The following is a 17,777-nucleotide window of genomic DNA, read 5'->3' on the forward strand; positions in this document are numbered from 1 at the left end:
TGTAAAACAACTATGCAATTTGTTTTACTGTTATATGTCCCATTTTTCCTTTCTTCTTTTCCAGAACAATTTTTTATTCTTAATTTTTTATTTTATTCCTAATTTTCACATCAGGCCCACAAATACAGATATGGACAGAAAACCTCTGGAGTTTTGGGGGTCTGCTCTTAGGTATGTTTTGGCTGCATCTTGTCACATTCTTTCAGTGACAGTTGTTAGGGGACCTGTGGTGAAAATTTGATCTTTCTTTGGTCCAGGTGGAGAGGAAAAAAATTATTCTGAAACAGCAGAATTTTGTTCAGGAGAAAGTTGGACATCTTCTGTGGAAGAATCATAACTCTTCTAGGGGGAGGGAGGAGTAAAGATGTATTGAACAGCAATAACATTGGTGTGGACATTGTCGTTATAGAGTATCTTATTCTTTATAAAACAATCTGATTATTCTGATTAACTACGGGGGTTGTGAACTGCTTGCCTTCTGATGAATTAGATTTAAATCTTCATTAAACTGAGATGTCAAAGTATCTTTGAAAACAGACTTTTCTTAAAATTACTTTTAAAAATAACTTTTTAAATGGAGTGATAGTGCAGTATCTTTCTGGTGGATGTACTCTGTGTAAGAATAATTTGTTTTGTTGGGTTTTTTGGTTTTTTTTTTTGGTTGCTGTGGGTTTTCTTGGTTTTTTTTGTTACCCTGCTGAGCCAAAACACCCACGAGGAGGTCCATTGATATCTATTTGTGTATTGTGTATATATTTTTAATGGGTTTTTGGGTAGTCTGTGTTTCGAAGACCTAAAACCAATTCATGATGTGCCAAAAAAGCTGTGCTACTTGTGGAATTTGGAATTTAGATATGTGTATTGGAGGAAAAGATATTTTTAGGAGGAGGTGAAAGAGAAAGAGAAAGAACTAATTTGATGCTCTGCAGTTTGGTTCCATGGTATTGCAGTAAGGATAAGACCTGCTTAATGCTCAACCCGTGTTTCATGAGTCCATTCTGTGAAGCAGTTAAAATGCTTTCCTGGTAACAATTTTTTTTTTTTTAGTGATTTCTAGTGGGTGATATAGACTAAAAATCGAGCAAAAGTGGAAATGGAAGTGGAGCTGTAGATAAGAGCTACTTTGAAAAGTGTATAGAATTTCATGCTAGGTGCTGACTAGTTTGCGTAAGGTATAGTCTTGTTCCATTAGTGATCATTTGCTATACTGTATTAGCTACTAAAAATGTGCTTGAATGATATTTTCATAGTAATATTCATTGTCAGATTTTTACAGTATTTTATTTAGCTATACTATCTTTCAGACCACTTATATATAAAAGCAAGTATTTCTAAAAATGCCCAACAATACTGTAAAAGTTGGTTCTCAGAATCTGAAGAGCACATAATCGCAAATGTTAAATCCTATAGAATCAGTTTGTGCTTCAGGAAGGGCTTGAAGTAGTGGTTTAGGATAGTATTCTTAATAAGAAAGTTCCTTTCAGCCAGTGTAATGTTTTGGTTATTTGTGTTGTTTTCTCTTAAGTAATTTGTCTTTTTAAAGACCAAGGAAAAGCTTTTTTAGGGAACAGAAAATAATAGTCAACTGTTTAGTGACCGATGTGACTTTGAAGTGTTGGTTGCTCAGGAGGAAACCAAGTATGTAGTGTCACAGGGAAAAATATCTTTACATTGTTGAAGCTCAACTGCTTCTCATCTTTTATTATGTAAAAAATCATGTTAGATTATAAGTCTCTCTCAATTTCTGTTGGAACAGTACATGTCATATAGTTTTATTTATCTCCTGGGCATTTTCTGGGGATCGCATTTGCTCTCTAACATTCTTGCAATTGGAGTATGTTTTGTATATTAGTGAAGAGCATTTAATATGAAAAGAATTACTATAACTCTGGCAAGACTTTACATTGCCTAAATCCGCCTTAGGGAGTTATCTCTGAAAGGAATAATTTTCAGTGTCATCCTGCTTCCTTGGCTATTGTAGCACTGCAAGGTGGATGAATCACTAGTTGTACTGTAGCCTCTGGAAAGTCCTAGGTTTGCAACTGCAGGCGGACCTAAAAATAATCTGTTGCTTGAAAAGTTCTGTATGGTTGTGCACTGTATTTTCTGGGAAATTGAAGGTTAGTACAGAGAACACGTGATTAGAGAGAACTAGTGTAAATGTGTAAGTTTTCTGTCTGAAAAATTCCAGTTGTCAAGCCATGAATGGGTCATTTGTCTTGGAAATAGTTTGATCCAGAACTCTGGTATACTGGAAATAATGCTGTTAGACCCCAGCCATGTGCTGTAGAATTTATGTCAAAGTTGTTGTGGAGTGCATAAGTGCTTCAGAAAGAAAATAGATTTTTGCTTTGTCTCATATAATTCAGTTTTTAATTAGCTTGCCATGGTGATAAAAAAAAGAGAAAACATTTTAGAAGAAATCCTAACTACAATGGATGTCCTTAAATGAATTTGATTTGATTATGAGTAATGGAAGCTTTACATCTTGAATGTTTAGATGGTGTATATAAATAGACCTGGTTCCATAGCTTAAATCTTTTATTCTGTAATACTGCATACATTTGAGGTAAAGGTAAATGTCAACTGATATGTTGTTTTCTTCCCCCCTGCAGGTTCCTCCTAATAAAATAGATTATGAATATAGTGAACTGATTTTATATCAGAATCAAGTGATGAGAGAGGCAGATCTTTTTCAGGAGTCTTTAGAACATATAGAGACATATGAAAAGCAAATATGTGATAAATTAATAGTAGAAGAAATCAAAGGTAAGTAACTTTTATTCTTCCCTTGCCTAATTTTGTTAGAAATTTTCGCTAATAGCTTTAAGACACAATAAAGCAGCTAAAGGAAGAAAATACAGCATGTAAAGTCTTTAATTTACTTGTAACAATTACTATAGGAAAGCTGGTACTAACAGATTTACGATTTTGTACACAAGTAAATAACTTTTCCTACCAAATTTGGTAGTGGATGCAGGTGGTCTATCTTGGGTTGACACAGGGATAGAGGGAATCTCAGAGATTGTTAGTATACTAGAGATGCTTTCCATATATCAGAACTATTATGACCTAGTTTTAATCTTATGAAAAATAACTTCATAAAGAATACTGTTTGAAGTACAAACACAAATTTTTCTTTTTTTTGATTGAAGTATCAAGTTCTTGTTTCCTTTTCAAGCTTCCTAATGCACTTGCTTACTGAAGTTGACTTTTTTGGTTAAAAATAACTCTGTTATTTTGTGCATTTAAAGTGCTATTACTGAATTTTGAATATGTGTGAGTAATGGCATGTGTTCTTCATCTACTCCTTGCACAGTTGTGGTGGGCTGACCCAGACCAGTGGGATAAGCCCCACACAGCTGCCTACTTACTTTATCCAGCCTTGCTTGTCAAATCAGGAGGGACTAGGAAGAACAAAAGGAACAGAACTTATGTATTGACATTAAAATAGCTTGAGTGATGGAAGAGGAAGGAAGGAAAATCAAACCCAGTTCCTCGACTTCTGCAGTCCCTATACACTTCCCACAGACTGATGCTCAGCTAGTCTGCAGGCAATGGCTACCTAACCCAACACTCCTCCTTAATTTTTGTTGCTTAGTGTGAAACTGAACAGCATAAAGTATCTCTTCAGCCAATTTGGATCAGCTGTCCAGGTTGTGTCCATTCCTGCCTTCTTGTCCACCCTGCAAAGTCTACTTGCTGGGTGGCAGGGTGGGGACTCTGCCAAAAAGTACAAAGACAAACCTTGATGGTCTACAAGTACTGCTTACTAGTGGTGGAAATGTTGGTGTATTTATCAACATTTAGTCACAAATCCCAAAATACAGCCCAGCATAAACTGCTATAAAGAAAATTAACTCCCTTCAAGCTAGACTTGGTAGAACAATTTACTTAGTAGGAAACCAGTGTGATTTAATGAGTTAAAAACTGATTCGTTGATGTGAAAAATGTGCTTGAGTGAACAGCTTGATAATCTGATCTAGTTCTGTGATGAAGTCCTGGAAGGAGGAGTTGCTTGTTTATTTGATATTGTCAATAGCTATTTTAAATACTCAGATACAGATATTCAGGTAGCCTCTTTGTTTTCACAAGTGATGAATGTTCTGAACTCTGTATGTGGTTAGCTTCAAGTAGCATTTATAACAAACAGCAAATGCCTTTGGGAAAAGAAGGTCTCTTTTTAAGAATCTGTGTATGCTTAAGAACAATTCTATATATCTAGTGTTGTAAACTTTACTCACAAGTGTTTTCTGATGTAATTCATAGTTATGCACTGTGTTGTTTCTAGGAGAGATGTTACTCAAGTTAGGAAGACTGAAAGAAGCTGGTGAAGTATACAAAGAGTTAATTGAGCGTAATGCAGAAAACTGGTATTATTATGAAGGCTTGGAAAAGGCCCTACAACCCAGTAAGTTAAGCTACACAGATACAGTGAAAATATGTATGATACAAGATACACTTAGAACTCCTGTTTGATATGGTACTGCTTTTAGATTAGAAAGTTCTACTTGGCAGAAAGTTATGTAGCTTCTGATTTTGATTATGTAGTATGTTCTTTCATTTTTAAAATGTTCACTGAAAAACTTGGATACTTGAAAATATCAACACCAAGTATTTATCTTCTTGGAATTAAGGGTGGTATTTACTAAGATGCTTATATGAAGAACATTCCTCTTCCACATGTGAACTTGGAAACCAAATGGCTATTAATTCCTGTCTAGTAGTTGATTTTAACTGCTATCATATGCCACAACATAAAATTGTGATTTTGAAACTTGTTTAGTTGGTATCTCTTTCTAGGGGCATGTAGGAAATACTCAAATATCTATTTAGGATGACCTTTTAAGATAGCCTATCTGAAAAAAATATGGTTTTTTTCCTTTTTTTTTTAAGTTGTCACTTTAGAAGGTAAAGGTGATAAACATGTTAAAACCTTTGTTACTCCAATGCCAGTTCACATTTCTGCTATTGTGTTTTTCCAGAAAAAATAGCTCATTTTTCAAAAGTACATTATTGCAACTGTTTATGCTATGTTCAGTCTTTCGCACTGATAACTTTCCGGAGTGTTTACATTTACACAGAAATGGCTTCTTTGCATTTAGTTTTTCCACTAATTAGTGAAAGTTTATTGGAATTATTCTGATGACATCATAAATCATAAGCTCACAATTATATTATTTGTAGATGTTATAGCTGCATTACATTTTGCAACCAACTTTCTTCTAGGAAGTTTTGCCATAAGATCTCATGAGCTCTGAGAATACAGGTAGTGATTGGGTAGTGAAAATTATTTCATTTGTTACATATAGTCAGCATTATCTCAGAAATCAGACTACCCAGGAACTCAGTTATTCTCTCTGATGATACAGCAAATATGTTGACGAATGCATGTAGTTTTTAACAAAGAACCAGTCCCGTAGATTTTGACATACTAAAATCCTATGTAGACTAAAACTGTACTAATTCTATAAAACTAATAATGCTACTTTATTTTTTAGGTGGTCTTAGGACTATTTCCTCCCCCATGGTAAGTTCTGGAGCTCCAACTTGTGACTTCAATTAGGGCTTTTATATGCTTTAGTTCCAGTCCAAACAATATTTTAGTATTATTTTTATAACTCTACATCTGTTGGAGACACTGGGTAATAGATTCCCCCCCCTTCCCCAACATCTGAGCTCAGTGACAAGATAAACTGGTTTTCTTATTAAAGGAAAACAGATATATTTAAAACATACGAATTGTACCCTTTATCTGTACACTCAGTTTTAAATTGTTTGAATTTAATATTTAAGCAAAATCGATTTTATTTATATAAAAAATGGCATTTTAAAGCAAAAGATGAGTGTTATTTAAGTTCTAACCACATTGGAGCTCCAAAGCATATTATGGGGGAAAGGGGAGGAGTGGGCAGAAAATCAAGTAGCTTTATTTTTGTTAAACATTAAGGTATAGTTTTGGTGCTCAGTACTTACTGGCAGTATTGTACCCTGGTTTTGCTGTCACCAGAGGACCTATAATAGAGGCATACTTGTATAGTGTGCTATCTGTATACCTGTGGTTTAGAAATACAACATGTTTCTGTGAATGCTAAGTGTGTCTGAAATGAATGCATAGTGAAAAAACGGTTAATTGAAGCTATGAATGTAATACAATGTGTGGATGGGTCTGAACAACACTGAACTGAAAGAAACCAAACTCCAGCTCTGTGTGATTGAATGTGCAAGGTAATGGTCCTGTTTACAGTTTATCCTTAGAGTGATTAATACTGGTAGCTGTATATTGTATATACAATGTGTTCTCAGTACAGTTTTTGTTTATGATTAACAGGAAAAAGTAACATGAACTGTTTAAATTGCTCCAAATCCACACAAGGGGTCTAGCTCAATTTAAAGTCTTTAAAAGAATAGGTTTTTATGTCTGTTACTTACATCTATTGTATTTGCTGATAATAGGCACTTTAGAAGAGAGGCTTCAGATTTATGAAGAAGTTAGTAAAAGACATCCCAGAGCAGTGTCACCTAGAAGATTACCTTTAAACTTTGTTTCAGGTAACAAGTTGCATATCTGTCTGTAATAGTTTTTTTCCTATTTTTTTTCTGCAGTTTTCATCAGGCTGTTTAATGTGTATTTAAAACCTACTTTGCATTTAATACCTACTTGAACATGTAGACAAATCAAATGTATGCATTTCTCTTGGATGAGACATAATTCTTTTGTTTTAGGAGTTGAAAAAAAAGCTTCATACTCTTAAATATGATTATATGAGCTATGTAGAATTTGTGTTGATAAAACTACAGTATAGAATGATATGTAGATTGTAGGAATTTCTATACATAATCTTTCTGCAAGTTAAGAATTGTGAGTTAAAACGTAGGGTATAGTACGTTTTAATTCAATGCATAATATGCATACTTTTGCTATAAAAATGTACACATACTTTCTTGTAGAGCCATTAGAATTTAATTGGACAACAAAGACTGCCTTTGTGCTACTAATTTGATAAGTAAGAAAAATATCTGCAGTGTAATGTAGCCCAAATTATTTCATTTTATAGCAAAGTTCTTTGTGACTTTTCAGTTTCAAAATTTGTTTTGAAATATGCTGCACAAATATGCTCAGTTTTGGAAGGAAAATGTGTATATGCTAAAATAGAAAGCTGAGCTCTTCTAAAGCAGAAGGAAGGAGACTACATTAAATGGTAAATGCTATAAAAATATATAGTTAGTGTCTAGCTGCTGAAATTCCAGTAGAAGACTTTTGGAAAGTATATAAGCTAGATATCAAGTACATAATGTTGAGATCACCTGCAAATTCCCAACATAACTCCTCATGCTTTTAAATTTTTAAGGTTAGTTTTTAGTTTAGCTCATTTGCTGAGCATCACATTGTTGGTACCTTTAAATGTTCCAGAGCATCTAGTCCACTTCCCTGTTGTTTCCCATGTGCCTGAATGTGCATACACATTTCCTGCATAAAATTAAAAGATTTTAAGTGCTTCATAACAAGTTGCCACTTGTGCCTTTTATCATCCTATATCCTTCAGTTTATTTGAAGATACAGGGGCAAATTTTAAGGCATTTCAGCTATTTTTGAAAAGCTGGGTGATGAGTAATGGATTTTTTTTTTAATGTAATAAAACTGTAATGGTAACACAGCAAACAAAATAGCCTGCAAAACACTTTCCTATATCTTTATTAATAGTGTGTTTTGCTGTTGACTTCATTTCACTGTGTGTTTTTCTCTAGGTGACCTTACACCTGACAGTGTAGTTTCACAGCCTATGTTTGTTTAAGTAGAAATAATATATAGTAACAAGAATTAGTTGCTCATGCTGTAACAATAGGGTAAATGAAAGCAAAATCCATTATTAGATTGGACAAGAAAAATATCTTGGCTACTTTCTGTAGCATTTTATAACAAATCAGAATTTTTTCAAAATTTAAATGTCTTTCTGCTAACTTATTATTTAGCCTATCAGGCATGAATGTATAGGACTGTTTTTGATCCTGTAGAGATTAATCTATTTAATAAATGATTTTGTGCTTACAAGTACAGGAGACAAGAATTTCTTTTGGTTGAAATTTTATAGCGAGACTGTGAAGGTGTAGAAAGGAACACCTTTGCAGAAAAATGTTGGCAAGTTTCAAGAGGACAGAACTTCTGGTTAAATGCAGTTACTGTTCTAGTGTGGTCACTGACCAGTTACAGCTGTCACTGTTTGATTCAGAATTAAATTGCTCTTAAAAAAATCAACTACTCTTAAATCCAGGCTTATGCTAAAAGGACAAGTTATTGTCCAGACCTTGCTGTGCATTGAATCCTAACCTTGTATTTGAAACAAATCAGCTCCTTGATTGAGCTGGAAACCACCTTTATGGAGGAAGGCTGTTACCATCAATTTTACTGATCAAGTGTGTGTGCATGCATTTTTATATTTGTTTATGCTCTTGTGGTAAGGTGTGTGCCTCAGACTAAATTGTAACTCTGCTTCTTGTCATAGCTGGGTGCCCAGCTGTGTGCCTTTTAATTTTTTTTACTTTGTTTTAAAACTGTTGTTTTCTGTAAGTAAATAGGTATTTAATGGACACTTGAATCTTGCTTTCCTAAATTCTAAATTATGATTCTTCAGCAAGATAAAAAATTAGAAGAATTCAGCAGGAGAAACTGAGATGGATTTTTTTCTTTATATAGGGGAATTTCTGTACTGTGAGACAACACATTTTAATTATTCCATCTGTAATAAAGCATGTGCTTACAGTCCAGTTATATATATACAGCATCTATATACAGTTTGATTTAGTACAGCGAGGTGAGAACATGAAGTACTTTCATTAGTCTCAGTATTAGCAACACTGCTGATAACAGTAAGTGTAGGACAATCGAGAATTTGTAGACGTAAATGAAAATGTTGTATACGAAGCAGTAGTGTCTGCATTTTCTGAATATCTAAAAAAAACTGTTAATGAAATTTTAATGTGTTCTTATTGACGTTAAGTTTATTTCAACAGTTTTGTCAGTTTTATGGGTGAATCTTAGTATTACATGAAGTGTGGTACTTCCTTGTTGAGATAGTTAGAAAAGTCCAAAATAAAGGAGGCACTGAAGTGTGGAAGAAGTTCATCCCTATATGCAAAGTAAACAAAGTCAATAAAAAATAATAGTAAAACCCCCAACCAAACAACACCCACCACTCCCTCCAGGCCCCCCCACCCCACTGTAAACAATCACTTTCATCATAGGAAAAAACAATTAAAACTAGCTATTTTCCTGGCTGGAGGTCTGCTGTTTGAAGTACTGCTTTTTCTTTTTTTCTTTTTTTTTTTTTTAACATAATTTCTTAGAAAGGTAGTACTTACTGCAAATATTGTAGTTTTTAACTGGAAATATAATTGGATCAGATTTTTAGCTTCCTAAAGTATATTTTGATACAGGTGATTCTGATATGGAGCTTATGTTTCTGAAACAATAAGTCTTGTTTTCAATTCCAGAAACAATCATATCACAAGTCGTGTCCTACTAATAAAAATAGGACTAGAAGAGTAGCAAAGGATTAATTTCATCCATCCTTTTTCCTCGAATCAGGATACTTTATATCTCCACTACTCCTAACACATATTTGTCTAACTTACTCATAAAAACCTCCAATTATTTGCTCCATTGCTATTCTTAATATTATAGGGTGTTTTCAGTGTTTGTTTAAATAGCTTTTGCTACATCCTCTGTAGTCAGCACGTAATATTTTCTCTTTGTAATAGACTGCAGGTTTGAGAAATGTCATGTCTGCCAGCAGACTCCTTAACACTAGCAACTTAACCATTTTACTCTGATTTTTTTTTTTTTTTTAATCTGGAGCATATTTGTGTCTCATTAGTAAAAGGAAAGGCTAAAGCCCTCAATTGTAGTTTCTCAGTTCCTCTGTTATCCAGAGTTGCACAGCAGTTAGTGCGCATATTTATATAACACTTGCAATCACTGACATATAACCAAACACACTTTTGTTCCTAGGTGAAAAATTTAGAGAACTAATGGATAAGTTCCTGAGGGTTAACTTCAGTAAAGGCTGCCCACCCTTGTTTACCACTTTGAAATCTTTATATTACAATCCAGAAAAGGTAAAATTTAGTATTTATTTGGTTTTAATGAAGTCTTTTGTATTGAATTGCTAATAGACTATCTAAGCATTTTTGTAACTTTTCCTGTAAACTACCAATTAGAGTTGTTGAACATTTTTTCCCTAATGTGCTATTTTGTGATATGTGAATGATCATTTGATGTCAAAATTCTTGAAGTCAGATTGGTGCCGAGTGCACTGAGGTTCTTGAAAAATCAAAGATGATCATTAACTTTGTGTGCTTTGAGTGTAAGTGTTACAGAATTCTTTCAACTTATGGTTTATGATGTCACCAGAAGTAGTGCTTTTAAAACAACAGGTGGCTATTGTTCTATGTAAATTTCTGAATTGCATGAATACATTAGTATTTACCACAAAGGCTTGTTTCCTTTTTCAGTATTTTGCTGAAACGTCAGTATATAATTTTTGTACTTCTAAACTCTCTTTTGGTGTAATTGTGTCACAAAAGAACTGTTTCAAATATAATTCTTCCTTCCAAACTTGACAGCAAGGTATACCAAAAAAAAATTTTTTTTAACGAAAGTGTGTTACTAAAGTGTGTAGGAAACAGAATAATTAAGATCAGTCTCTTCAGATACATCTCTTCAGATCTTTGCTACAAACATTATAGGTATTCTAATCCATTCATGAGTAGGCAAAAGGAGGGGTTTGTATATGAAGAAACCCTAAATACATGATGCAGCTTTTCAACCAGAAGTGACCACTCTGTTATTTGGACTAAATTTTTTCTTCTTTTGAAGAGTTTCTTTCCTAGTGTTCTAACATGAAATTTTCAGTACACTTCTGCAATCTCTACTTTTTCCATAGTTGACATAATTTTAGTAAATTCTGGTATCGTGTTGTTGTGGTTCAACCTCAACTGGCAACTTAAGTACCATGCAGCTGCTTGCTCACTCCACCCTGCCTGATGGGGGAGTAGAATCAGAAACACCTAAACCTTGTGGGTTGAGATAAGGACACTTCAATGTTGAATCCAAATAAACTATAATACTAATAATTGTAATGAAAAAAGGAGAGGGAAGAAAAAAATTTGAGAAACAAATGATGCATGGAATAATTGCTCTCCATTCACTGACCAGTGCCCTGCCTATCCCTGAGCAGTGATTGACAGCTCACAGCCAACTCTCCTCATTTATATACTGGCCATGACACTGTATGGTATGGAATATACTTTTGGCTACTTCAGGTCATCTGTCCTGGCCATGCTCCTTCTTGGCTTCTTGTGCCCCTGCTGCCTCCCAGACCATGGGAACCTGAACAGTCCTTACCTCAGTGTAAGCATACCTTAGGAACAACTAAAACATCAGTGTCTTATCAGCGTTGTACTCGTGCTGTAAGTTCCAAACACAGCACTGTACTGGCTACTAAGAAGCAAGTTAACTCTATCCCAGATGAAAACAAGATACTTGTATAGTACTGGCTTTTCTACAGTGCCTATTGCTAATGCACACCGATCAGTGTAAATGAAATGCAAGTGAAATTTTTTACATTGTGGTGCACGGGGTATCTAGATAGAAGCACAGTCAATGTTAGGGAACTCTAACCTCTGCTATTTAAAGTGTGAAGAATTTGGATGTTGAAAGATACATATAAACTCATTCAGCATCTGAAAAGATTTCTTGCACTTAATTAATTTTTACATGATGGGTAAAAAAAAGAGGGCTGCTATATTTTGAGGCAGTCTTACACAGAAAAGTTCCTTTCTGGTAGTCATCTTCATTATACCAAATCAGTGTTGCTCAAAACTGTCAGCTTAATCCTCAAAAGTAATTAAAATCAAGAGCTTCACCTTTTCCAAATGTGCTTGGGATTTATTTGTGCTGATGACTTCTGCAAAAGCATTTTTGTCATATTTCAAATAATTTTGTTACCAAAGCAGGCTGTGTTTTACATTTCACTTGGTTGGGTTTACTTATAGCTATAGTGTGACAGAAGAATCTTTGAAACTTAGCGAAACTTCAATTTTAGTCCCTGACAGTTAACTTTAGAGTTACTAAAATTTAGGGGTTGAGGGCAGAAAATTGTAACAAACTCCTGTGTGCTATATCTTTCAGGAAAATATTCTGTTTTGTTATTTAATGTGTCTAAGTTGATGTTAGCTTCTCACATAAATTACTTTATGGTTTGATTGAAAGAGGATTGTAGTCGGTATTGTTATGCCTTCTAGAAAATACCTAGCAAAATTCTGATTTCTCTACCAGTTGGGCAGGAAGTTACCCTTGTGTTTCTTTGTAAAGAAGTGCAGTTTGGTGCAGTCAACTGCAGTTGGATTTTGAAGTGGTGGGTCTGTGACCTTTAATGAACAGCAAGGAGAAAAGGGTGGTTGTATAGAAGAGCAACATTTATCAGATGTGTTCAGGAAAATGTTATTTATTATCTAATTGCTGTCAGATGGTACTCAGCCTTTGGGCTGTGCTAGGTAGGCTTCTTCCCAAGGTATCTATTACATGAGCACTTGGTATCTACGAAACTAACATTGAGGTAGCTTTCCCAGCTGCTTCTGGAAAGAATTAATGAATGCTCCACCAAAAATAAAACTGAAATCCCTGCAATGCCAACTGTGCATGGCATGTTATTTTTCAGACACTGAATTGGAATTTGTTTACGTTCATGTGCAAATATTGGTGTAATGAAGGGTGTGGATTACAACTTGCTCTTCATAATTTCATAAAAGAATAAGCCTTGCTTTGATTAAGTAGGAAAGGTGGTTTTTAAATCTTTCTTCACAGCGCAAGTAGAAGTGTTTAAGATCCTTTGGATAAAGTCTCAGAAGGGTGCTGTAAGTAGGAAATGTAATGGTGTTTGTTTCATTAAAACAGTAATCTTAAGGTTATTGCTGGAAGAAACTTTCACCAGCCTAAGACATGAGAATCTGAAATATGTTCAATAAAAAAAGACTGCCAAAAAGCAACAAAGCTCTGTGTACACTCAAAAGACTTGTTTTGAGTAAATAATTCCTTGATAAATAAGTTTCTAATGACGTAAAATATGCTTCATTTTGCATTATGCAATCTATGCCTTTCCTGCAATACTGGAGCAGAAAAAAAATGTGTGTTGGACTTGTGTTTAGTTTGTGATGTGCAGAGGCTTATATTTGACTGCACAATTGGGTTGAAAAGGAAGCTTCAAGATTTGGTGACTGTGAAATTTGGATGTTTGAGAAAGTAACAGAGATGGTGCGGTGAAACCTGGGACAAGTGGTGCTGGATTTCATCATTCCCAGCGATATTGTTGCCTCGTAGGAGGAAATTGCTAACCCACTGATGACTGTGTTAAAGCAGACTTTAAAAGAACTACAGAACCTGATGTGTAGGAGGTATTAAGATGGCGTTGCTGTAAATTAATGTGCATGCTTTTGCAGCAAGAGCCGGTTTCAGACTTTGTGGTCCATTACTGGTTGAAATCAGTGATCTGACTTATGTTTTGTTCCATAGTTTTAGAAGGGTGTTATACAAGACATGGTTTAATCCTTCAAAGCTCTTCAGATGAGGTTGTGGTTTCTTCAGGTTTTGTGCTGTTATGCTACTGCAATAAAGTAGCATGTGAACTGGTTTGCTTTTTTTACTGTTTATTCTTTGTCAAGCCACCTGGACTGGAGGAGACATAAGTAGTTCAGGCTGAAGGGTGAGAAGCCATAAGAAAAGCAGCTAACAATTGTCCTTAGCCTAGAAACTGTACTGTCATTTTAATTTGATCAATGTATTGTGCTGTGGATAGAACTTTTGATTATAAGAATACTAAAAATAATATAGAATACAAAAAATATAAAAATATTTTTAAAAATTATGCCTGCTGCTCAGTATCCTGAGTCCAGTTCTATACCATGCTGTAGCATAAAATTAATACTGGAATAAGGAGAGGGGCATTGAATTGCAGGATGAACAGTTGAACACAGGCCATTTGAGTCAATATTGGCTTTTTTTTTAACTTTGGCAATTGATTTTGTACAGGTTATGTGCATGAAAAAGGAGTAAAAGGAGTTTGGATGTAAAGAGTTCAAGTTATTTCTCAAGTGATAATTGTTACTGTGCTCCCTGTTTGTAGATACCAAAGGCATGCACTAATCACTTCCCGACTTGCTGTACTGGTACACAGCCAGATTCCATGTCTTTCCAACTGAAGGCAAGGTCAATTGGAGGATGATAGACTGCTGGACTCAGTCTTAAACTATTTTCCAGTGTCTTATTCAAAGGAAGTTTATAATATCATATAGACTGAGTTCGGTGGTACATCATTGCTGATACTCAGTCATAGATCACTTTTTATCTGCAAAATATTAGAGAAATCATTTGATGGAACACTATCTTGATGGCTTTGTGTTAAAAAAATACTTGAAGTATAATGGTCAGCACTACCAGTTTGTTTCAGATGATTCTTGAAGTAACCACTGTACGTTGTGAAGAAATTAGCTATGCTTTCCTTCTATTCATTGTATGGCAGCCTGAAGTTTTATAAACATGAAAACCCTTGGTTATAATGAAGTAGTGTAAATTAATCTGGTTACATAACGGCAGAGTTCACAAATGTGAAACGCATTGCACCAGATTCTACTCACCCATGAGATTTGGCGAAAGGAAATGGCTGATCTGAAGATGAGCTGAGAGCTTCCTCTACAGGTTGCTAGTGTTAAAGAACTTGCATTCTGAGCTTGATATTAATTTTTCTCACCTAATCTTGAGTTTGGTCAACTTCTGAAATACCTTTGCCTGTTTGTACAATTTGCCTTGAAATACATTCTTGGTTCTGGCTATTCTTTAAGCCTTCCTGAGGGAACACTGTGAATGTCTTACTGCTCTAGAAAACTCTCTTATGTTCTCTCAGAGAAACAAACATTCCATGTTTGTTTCTCAGACCTTTTCTCTCCATATTGACTTCATTTGGATAATTTCTATCAAAAAATGGAAGAATTCTGGGTAAGAGTTGCCTGTAAAGGCAAAACACTCTGTGATAAACAATGTCATGGTGGCGTTGATACTAAATCTGCAGTTTAAACTTTACTCTTCATGTATTGCATCTATGACTTTAATTGGTAGATACAGCACATGCCTCATCTTCTTGGGAGGGATATCTGTCCCAAGCAGGTACTTAAGTTTCTTTTACCTTCTCAACTGGCATCTTCATATCTGCTAGCATGAAGACAAACATTGGATATGGTGATATTTATCTTTTCATCTTCTAGGACACTTTTTCTTCTCTGATAGGACACTTTTTAAATCGGGAGACTCAAGGCACCTGCATACATTCTGTAATTGACTGCATACGACACAACAGTAGTGCATTGCTCAGCTGATGCCTAGTTGGTGCACGTAATGCTGTCTTGATGATACCTGTGTTTATTCTTTTACATGTACAAGAGTGGATTCCTGTTATGTATCGAGGAGAAACAGAAGATACCAATTGTCAGTGACTTCAATGACATCTTTGCTGTTATGCTAAAAAAAAAACCAAACAAAAATACAACTTCACACCTCATGAGACAGAATCTAGTAAAACTTAAAGCACCTTCCATGATACTGTTTTTTGTCATCTTCTCTAACAAGATTCTCACTTCAAGCTCAACACTTCTGGTAAATCTTCTGGTAGTCTAAGAGCTGCTGATGAAATATCAAATTTGGTATATCAAGGCAGCAGAGAATGTACATCTCTTTTGTGATTTTTGAGAGTATGTGGGTGTCACTTTAATTGCTTTCTTAAATACATGCATCTTATTCCATCATGTACTGGAGGACAGAATGTCTAAACATACTGTATATGCACATCAAACTTGATTGGGATGCATCTCCAATTCTTAGCAGAGCTAAACAATGTAATTGCACTTCTACTCAGTCTTTGAGAGACAAAAAGGAGGATCTGAGGAGCTATGAACCAATCAAGTTGATCTCAATCTTTGTGAAGCTGATAAGGCAAATAATCCTGGAAACCATTATCAAAAGACAGTAGGTAGGATCAATTTATGAAGGGGAATTCATGCCTGATTAACTTTATAGCCTTCTGTTACAAAATTGCTCTCAGCATACAGTTGGACCTGTGTATTAGCAAGGCTTTTGGCACCATCTGTGATAGCACAGACAACATGTTGAAGTACACCTTAGTAGACAGTAATTTTTACTGAAAACTGAGTGAACTACCAGGCTTAGTGTTGTCATCTGCTGCATGAACTCCAGCTGGTGTCCCCAAATAGGTAACACTGGGGCCAGTAGTGGGGATCATCTTTGTGTAGTGACTTAATTCAGCCTGGCAAAGAGAAGGCTTAGATGGAATGTTGTGTATGTAACTAACTGAAGACAAGAATGAAAAAAGACAAGGCAGAAGCTTCTTATTGGTGCTCAGAGACAAGGTATTATATGCGCAAATTAAAATACAGGAGAATATTTGAGCAAAAGAAAAGATAAAATTGTCATAGAGGTTGTCAAACATAAGAACAGGTTGTTGAGAGCAAGTGAAGTTGCTGTCTTGGAGAGGGTCAAAATGTGACTGGTCAAGGCCAGGAGTAGTCTGCTTCAGCTGTATATGTTCTGTAACAAGGGGTTGGACTAGGCAGTCTATACTGGTTTCTTCAAACCTTCACAATTCTTAATCTTCTTACTGTGTTTCACCTGCAAGTCCAGGACTAGCTTGTCGCCATTTACTTGCCAGCAGGCAAGCTTGTCTGAACTGCTACTGCAGTGCCAGGGCAAGTGCATTTTATATAAGTAAATGACAGCACTGAGACACTACAGCAAACAGTGCAGAAAGGCACAGTCATGACATTCATGCAGATATGCATGAATGCCTGTATACAGAAGCACTGATATCCCTAATCCACATACGGTAATTTGGAATTTCCAGTTGTGATTTTATATCCATTTGCAAGCATAGCCCTAATCACTTCCTAGAATTTCTTGCTTCAGGTTGTTCACAAAGGGAAAAAACTTGTCACAGAATCTGCCTTTTAGAATTGGATTATCTTCAAAACACAGCTGAGTAATTGCAGACCCACAGTACGTTTATGTTAAATGTGAGTAAATGCATGGTTCACCACAGGTCACATGAAGCATGTGAAACTGATGCTTCAGGGTAGGCCAAAGAACAGGTGCAGTGAGTGCACATTGAAGAGTGCAGTGGAGTTAGGCTGAGGATGTGATGATTGTTTTTGTATGGTCCTTCATCAGCCTTGATTTTGGAGCTCTAAAAGTGGCACATATGGTATCTGTCTTTATTTCTGCAAAATTTCACAGTGCAAATTCTAATAGAAAGTGTTGTACATTTGGTATTTTGTCAGTGATCATCTGCTTGTAGTCTCAATTAAAGAAAAAGAGCTGTGTAAAGAATATTTCTAGCTTAGAAATCAGCAATCATTTGGCCAGGCTGTTGATACAGATGCTCACTAAAGATGAGGTTGCCCCCATCTATATGATGAAGGAAAAGTGGAGGACAAAATACTAATAAAAGATTAATAAAGTCATAATTGCATCCAAATTAATTTCTCAGGTTGGATAGCTCATGTTCACTTTGAGTAGGTTTCTGCTGATGGAGTCAATTTCTTTTAGCAAACCTGCTGCTGTTGAGAACATGAGGCAGCAGGGGCTGTTGGTGTGGCACCGGTGGGGTCAGGGTGCTGTTGCCCCTACCCTTGATGTGCTGTGTAAGTGCACACCTGTT

The 17,777-nt window shown here is 35.4% G+C and overlaps 1 protein-coding gene across 1 annotated transcript in view; it reads left to right on the top strand.

Annotated features, from left to right (window-relative positions):
* Positions 1–17,777, top strand: part of NAA16 (N-alpha-acetyltransferase 16, NatA auxiliary subunit) — a 60,988-nt gene that overhangs the window by 19,609 nt on the left and 23,602 nt on the right. The window contains exons 6-9 of the mRNA XM_021530813.4: positions 2,616–2,769; positions 4,292–4,411; positions 6,457–6,552; positions 10,010–10,116. Of these exons, the coding sequence (XP_021386488.1) occupies positions 2,616–2,769; positions 4,292–4,411; positions 6,457–6,552; positions 10,010–10,116 (477 nt within the window). The remainder of the gene's footprint in view (positions 1–2,615; positions 2,770–4,291; positions 4,412–6,456; positions 6,553–10,009; positions 10,117–17,777) is intronic.

The sequence above is a fragment of the Lonchura striata genome, chromosome 1 (genome assembly GCF_050655825.1).
Source record: "Lonchura striata isolate lonStrDom1 chromosome 1, ASM5065582v1, whole genome shotgun sequence".
In the NCBI taxonomy this organism is placed as follows: domain Eukaryota; kingdom Metazoa; phylum Chordata; class Aves; order Passeriformes; family Estrildidae; genus Lonchura; species Lonchura striata.